This window comes from Oncorhynchus masou, unplaced genomic scaffold, assembly GCF_036934945.1.
Source record: "Oncorhynchus masou masou isolate Uvic2021 unplaced genomic scaffold, UVic_Omas_1.1 unplaced_scaffold_1495, whole genome shotgun sequence".
Lineage (NCBI taxonomy): Eukaryota > Metazoa > Chordata > Actinopteri > Salmoniformes > Salmonidae > Oncorhynchus > Oncorhynchus masou.
This window is the reverse complement of record NW_027004956.1, coordinates 1-7,500: the sequence shown is the minus strand read 5'-3', so window position 1 is coordinate 7,500 and position 7,500 is coordinate 1. Positions and strand designations below refer to the sequence as shown.

Below are 7,500 nucleotides of genomic sequence, written 5' to 3'. Positions count from 1 at the left end.
ATGGCTGTGTTTTGATGCACAGTTCATTCAGAAGCTGCCCTACATTTCAGACTGAGAACTGTTATCTTTATGGTGTGATATTCCTGTTGTGTAAAGGTGGTGTTGTGTTGATTCTGGCCCACTATGTTTTCACGTTGAATCTGGGTCATCTTATATATCAGGGGTTGGCAGGGTAGCTTAGTGGTTACAGCGTTGGACTAGTAACCGGAAGGTTGCTGGATCAAACCCCGGAGCTGACAAGGTACAAATCTGTTGTTCTGCCCCTGAACAAGGCAGTTAACCCAGTGTTCCCCAGTAGGCTGTCATTGTAAATAAAAATGTGTTCTTAACTAACCTGCATAGTTAAATAAAGGTCTGTGTCAATTACATATCTAGCCTGGGCTTCATCAGCATTGAGTAACAGAAACAGGCTTCTTGGTCAGTATCACCAATATAGAACAAGGTGGAAAACCAAGTCAGAGCTGTGTCTCCTTTTCTTCAGCTATATACTGTCAGAATAAGGCCTTGGTAATTGTCTACTCCCCAGAGACAGAGCTGTGTCTCTCTTTGCTCAGTGTATAGGCCTGCATGCGGTTTAAGGGTTTTAAGGGTCTGGATGGACTCGCTGGTGTTTCCTTCCCTCCTCCCCTTTAAGGGTCTGGATGGACTCGCTGGTGTTTCCTTCCCTCCTCCCCTTTAAGGGTCTGGATGGACTCGCTGGTGTTTCCTTCCCTCCTCCCCTTTAAGGGTCTGGATGGACTCGCGGGCGCCCGCCAGCAGCATGGGAGGCAGAGACGTGGTGAATATGAAGCATGCAGCGTAACTACGCACCGTGTCCACCAGGGCGTCAGTACTGGCGATGTAGCCCCCAACACAGCCAAACGCCTTGCCTGAAGGGGGGGGGATGTTAAAGGAGACTTTCTGTCATAGAGCCCTCTGGGTTCTCTATGGTGTTTTAGGTCAGGGCGTGACTGGGGGGGTTTCTAGGTATAATATTTCTATGTTGGTGTGTGTATGGTTCCCAATTGGAGGCAGCTGATAATCGTTACCTCTAATTTGGGATCTACAGTCCGGAGCCCCCAGCGACGGTCTACAGCCCGGAACCTCCAGCAACGGTCTACAGCCCGGAACCTCCAGCGACGGTCTACAGCCCGGAACCTCCAGCGACGGTCTACAGCCCGGAACCTCCAGCGACGGTCCACGGCCCGGAACTTCCTAAACCGGTACCATGGCCGGAGCCCAGTCCAGGCACGGTGTCCAGTCCGGGCACGGCCGGATCCGCGGTCTGAGCGGGTCCGGCGTCCTGCACTGGAGCCGCCACCGACGCTAGTTGCCCACCCTAACCCCTCCCCATCTAGTTTCAGGTTTTGTGGTCGGAGTCTGTCACGCCTGACCATAGAGAGCCCTCGGGGTATTGTTTTGTATGAGTGCCTATGTGCGTTATATATTTCACGATCGTTATATCTTTGTTGTTTTGGAAGTTTTTTCCACATTACAATGTGGAACTCTACTCACGCTGCGCCTTGGTCCAATTATTTATATGACGGTCGTGACACTTTCTAGTCCTTTAGAAAGCCCCCAGCGTGGTGTTCCCCAGCTGTTCTGTCTGGTCATCTTGACTTGCTTCTATTCCAACAGACAAAGCACCTCTCCAGATTGTCCCAGTGTGTGTGATGATTGGTCTCTCAGCAGTCCCCAGGCTTAGAGGAAATTTAAGAAGCACCGTGGTCTCCTAACAACAGGTCATGAACAGATCCTAGTTCCTGTTCTCCAGTGCCCCAAGGAGCGTTAAGCAACAACCTCAACCACCTGTATTCGAGCCCAGACATCTGCTTGGTCTCAGGGTTTCAGATAAACAAAGACTGGTTCAGCGATGTGAATGGAACAGACAAATCTGGAAGTTGTCTAGGAGACGGGGCAGTTTTCAACTAGAACTGAATGGAGGATAAAGCAGGAATGCCTCATTTTTCAGGACAAATCACATCCCTGATTTGTAAAGCCAAGTCAATGGACTTGAAGGTTTCAACACAATCCCCTGGGACCATTTTGCTTGTTATTTGAGTACTGACCCAGTGTTCCAGAGATGATGTCCATCTTGTGCATGATGCCGTCTCGGTCCCCGATACCTCCTCCCCGAGCGCCGTACAACCCCACCGCATGCACCTCGTCTACAAACGTGATGGCGCCAAACTCATGGGCCACATCACACAACTCACCCAGAGGACAAACCGCTCCTTTAAGACAAGATGTTATATTTCAACAGGAGGCATTTTAAACAAGATTACAGTAGGACACACTGCTCCTTTAAGACAAGATATTATATTTCAACAGGAGGCATTTTAAACAAGATTACAGTAGGACACACTGCTCCTTTAAGAAACAAACGATTAATATCATAATCTGTTTCATAGAGGTTGGATAGTATAGAACAACATTATCTAAACAGGGCAGTGTTCATTTGGGAACCTATTTTAGAGGTAGTTTTAGTCTTAAAATATATAAATTCAGCAAAAAAAGAAACGCCCCTTTTTCAGGAACCTGTCTTTCAGAGATAATTAGTAAAAACCCAAATCCAGATCTTCATTGTAAAGGGTTTAAACACTGTTTCCTATGCTTGTTCAATGAACCATAAACAATTAATGAACATGCACCTGTGGAACGGTCATTAGCACACTAACAACTAACAGACGGAAGGCAATTAAGGTCACAGTTATGAAAACTTAGGACACTAAAGAGGCCTTTCTACTGACTCTGAAAACACCAAAAGAAAGATGTCCAGGGTCCCTGCTCATCTGCATGAATGTGCATTATGCATGCTGCGAGGAGTCATGAGGACTGCAGATGTGGCCAGGGCAATAAATTGCAATGTACATACTGTGAGACGCCGAAGACAGCGCTACAGGGAGACAGGACGGACAGCTGATCATCCTCGCAGTGGCAGACCACGTGTAACAACACCTGCACAGGATCGGTACATCCGAACATCACACCTACGGGACAGGTACAGGATGGCAACAACAACTGCCCAAGTTACACCAGGAACACACAATCCCTCCCTCCATCAGTGCTCAGACTGTCCGCAATAGGCTGAGAGAGGCTGGACTGATGGCTTGTAGGCCTGTTGTAAGGCAGGTCCTCACCAGACATCACTGGCAACAACGTCGCCTATGGGCACAAACCCACCGTCGCTGGACCAGACAGGACTGGCAAAAAGTGCTCTTCACTGATAAATCGCGGTTTTGTCTCACCAGGGGTGATGGTCAGATTTGCGTTCGAAAGGAATGAGCATTAGGGTCCACCAAAGCCTGTACTCTGGAGCGATTTGGAGGTGGAGGGTCCATCATGGTTTGGTGCGGTGTGTCACAGCATCATCGGACTGAGCTTGTTGTCATTGCAGGCAATCTCAACGCTGTGCGTTACAGGGAAGACATCCTCCTACCTCATGTGGTACACTTCCTGCAGGCCCATCCTGACATGACCCTCCAGCATCGGATCTCAATCCCATTGAGCACGTCTGGGACCTGTTGGATCGGAGGGTGAGGGCTAGGGCCATTCAGAAATGTCCGGGAACTTGCAGGTGCCTTGGTGGAAGAGTGGGGTAAGATCTCATAGCAAGATCTGGCAAATATGGTGCAGTCCATGAGGAGGAGATGCAATGCAGTACTTAATGCAGCTGGTGGCCACATCAGATACGGACTGTTACTTTTGATGTTGACCCCCTTTGCTCAGTGACACATTATTCCATTTCTGTTAGTTACATGTCTGTGGAAGTTGTACAGTTTATGTCTGTTGAATCTTAAGTTCATACAAATATTTACACATGTTAAGTTTGCTGAGTTTATTATAGACTGCTCAAAAAAAATAAAGGGAACACTTAAACAACACAATGTAACTCCAAGTCAATCACACTTCTGTGAAATCAAACTGTCCACTTAGGAAGCAACACTGATTGACAATAAATTTCACATGCTGTTGTGGAAATGGAATAGGCAATAGGTGGAAATTTTAGGTAATTAGCAAGACACCCCCAATAAAGGAGTGGTTCTGCGGGTGGTGACCAAAGACCACTTCTCAGTTCCTATGCTTCTTGGCTGATGTTTTGGTCAATTTTGAATAATGGCGGTGCTTTCACTCTAGTGGTAGCATGAGACGGAGTCTACAACCCACACAAGTGGCTCAGGTAGTGCAGCTCATCCAGGATGTCACATCAATGCGAGCTGTGGCAAGAAGGTTTGCTGTGTCTGTCAGCGTAGTGTCCAGAACATGGAGGCGCTACCTGGAGACAGGCCAGTACATCAGGAGACGTGAAGGAGGCCATAGGAGGGCAACAACCCAGCAGCAGGACCGCTACCTCCGCATTTGTGCAAGGAGGAGCAGGAGGAGCACTGCCAGAGCCCTGCAAAATGACCTCCAGCAGGCCACAAATGTGCATGTGTCTGCTCAAACGGTCAGAAACAGACTCCATGAGGGTGGTATGAGGGCCCGACGTCCACAGGTGGGGGTTGTGCTTACAGTCTAACACCGTGCAGGACGTTTGGCATTTGCCAGAGAACACCAAGATTGGTAAATTTGCCACTGGCGCCCTGTGCTCTTCACAGATGAAAGCAGGTTCACTCTGAGCACGTGACAGACGTGACAGTCTGGAGACGCCATGGAGAACGTTCTGCTGCCTTCAACATCCTCCAGCATGACCGGTTTGGCGGTGGGTCAGTCATGGTGTGTGGTGGCATTTCTTTGGGGGGCCGAACAGCCCTCCAAGTGCTCGCCAGAGGTAGCCTGACTGCCATTAGGTACCGAGATGAGATCCTCTGACCCCTTGTGAGACCATATGCTGGTGCGGTTGGCCCTGGGTTCCTCCTAATGCAAGACAATGCTAGACCTCATGTGGCTGGAGTGTGTCAGCAGTTTCTGCAAGAGGAAGGCATTGATGCTATGGACTGGCCCGCCCGTTCCCCAGACCTGAATCCAATTGAGCACATCTGGGACATCATGTCTCGCTCCATCCAGCAACGCCACGTTGCACCACAGACTGTCCAGGAGTTGGCGGATGCTTTAGTCCAGGTCTGGGAGATCCCTCAGGAGACCATCAGCCACCTCATCAGGAGCATGCCCAGGCTTTGTAGGGAGGTCATACAGGCACGTGGAGGCCACACACACTACTGAGCCTCATTTTGACTTGTTTTAAGGACATCACATCAAAGTTGGATCAGCCTGTAGTGTGGTTTTCCACTTTAATTTTGAGTGTGACTCCAAATCCAGACCTCCATGGGTTGATAAATTTGATTTCCATTGATCATTTTTGTGTGATTTTGTTGTCAGCACATTCAACTATGTAAAGAAAAAAGTATTTAATACAAATATTTCATTCATTCAGATCTAGGATGTGTTATTTTAGTGTTCCCTTTATTTTTTTGAGCAGTGCATATATATACACTACCGTTCAAAAGTTTGGGGTCACTTAGAAATGTCCTTGTTTTGGAAAGAACGATTTTGAAAGAAATTACTATTGTAGCTAAAGGCAGATTTTTAATGGAATGTCTATATAGGCGTATAGAGGCCCATTATCAGCATCCATCACTCCTGTGTTCCAATGGCACGTTGTGTTAGCTCATCCAAGTTGATCATTTTTAAATGCTAATTGATCATTAGAAAACCCTTTTGCAATTATGTTAGCACAGCTGAAAACTGTTGTACTGATTAAAGAAGCAATACAACTGTCCTTCTTTAGACTAGTTGAGTATCTGGAGCATCAGCATTTGTGGGTTCGATTACAGGCTCAAAATGGACAGAAACAAAGACCTTTCTTCTGAAACTCGTCAGTCTATTCTTGTTCTGAGAAATGAAGGCTATTGCATGCGAGAAATTGCCAAGAAACTGAAGATCTGGTACAACGCTGTCTACTACTCCCTTCACAGAACAGAGCAAACTGGCTCTAACCAGAATAGAAAGATGAGTGGGAGAACCCGGTGCACGACTGAGCAAGAGGACAAATGCATTAAAAGGTGTCTAGTTTGAGACACAAAAGCATCACAAGTCCTCAACTGGCAGCTTCATTAAATAGTACCCACAAAACACCAGTCTCAACGTCGACAGTGAAGAGGCGACTCTGAGATGCTGGCCTTCTAGGCAGAGTTCCTCTGTCCAGTGTCTGTTCTTTTGCCCATGTTAATCTTTTCTTTTTATTGGCCAGTCTGAGCTTTTTCTTTGCAACTCTACCTAGACGGTCAGCATCCCGGAGTCGCCTTTTGACAGTCTTTGTCGTTCATTCTGTTTGAAATTCACTTCTCGACTGTTGTGGAATAATCAGGATTAGTTGGTAACATCGGTAAGATGTTTTATATTCATCATATGTTTGTAAGTTACTTCTCATCAGAATGTTGTTTTTGTATAATACTGTGGCGGGGTTGCAGTATCTGTTCTATGTCAAGACTAAGTTGTTTGGGCCGGAGAGAGGGGAGAGGTCAAGTGTGGATCTCTTGGCTCCACAATGTCTGTGTGCCAGTCAGTGTGTCTCTGTGATCTTGTCAAGATGGATTTGATATATGCCTGTTGATATGGAGGATTGGTTTATGGTTCTGAGTTTGAGAAAATAACATAGTTTAGGAGACAACGCTGAACGATAAATTATATCTATGCTGTCTGGATATGTGTATCTTTTCTATAAAGGATCTCAGTAACAATGTGTGAGGGACTCTCAGAGAATTCATTGATAGACACTGAATTGATCTGAGTCACAGGGTTGTGATAGAGCTCATATAATTAAAGATGGACTTTATGATAACTCTGACTTGTGTGTGGATTGCTCTCATTTGATAAATAGAGGAAATGTCCACGACACGACTGAAGGACCTTCCAGATAATTGTATGTATGCGGTACAGAGATGAGGTAATCATTAGCATAATTCTTTTAATCACCATTATTGCACACAGAGTTCATGCAATTTATCAGACTTGATAAGCAAATGTTTACTGCTGAACTTATTTAGGCTTTTCATAACAAAGGGTTTGAATACTTGACAAGACATTTCAGCTTTTTGTTATAAATAAATATATACACTGACATTATGGGTTACTGTGTAGATCAGTGACACAAAAACTCAAATTTAGGCATCAAAATATGGAAACAGGCGTGTGAATACTTGCTCTGTAATACACTGAGTTTATATACAAGGAAACACCAACAGTCGTGAAGAGGTGACGTCTCTTGGCAGGGCCCTCAGATCCTCAACATTTCCTACCTCTGCACCATTGAGAGCATCTTGACAGGCTGCATCGCCGCCTGGTTTGACAACGGCTTCGCTTACAGAGCGTAATGCAGATGACCCAGAACATCACTGGGACCGAGTTCCCTGCCATCCGTGAACTCTATACCAGGCGGTGTCAGAGGATGGCACTAACAAGGTATGTCAGACTCACCCAAGTCAGACGGTTCATTCTGCTAGGAACCTGTTTCTACCCCCAAGCCATAATACTACTTGTTACCAGGACTATCTGCATTGACCCTTTTAACGAGGCCAGTCA

General features: G+C 46.4%; 1 protein-coding gene across 1 annotated transcript; it reads right to left on the bottom strand.

Moving 5' to 3' along the window:
* Positions 1 to 675: 675 nt before the first annotated feature.
* Positions 676 to 7,252, bottom strand: LOC135531026 (5-aminolevulinate synthase, non-specific, mitochondrial-like). The gene is made up of 3 exons (XM_064959170.1): positions 7,218 to 7,252; positions 2,049 to 2,227; positions 676 to 869 (listed from the first exon to the last, which is right to left on the bottom strand). The coding sequence occupies exons 1-3, from the start codon at positions 7,250 to 7,252 to the stop codon at positions 676 to 678; spliced, it is 408 nt and encodes a 135-aa protein (XP_064815242.1).
* Positions 7,253 to 7,500: the final 248 nt, after the last annotated feature.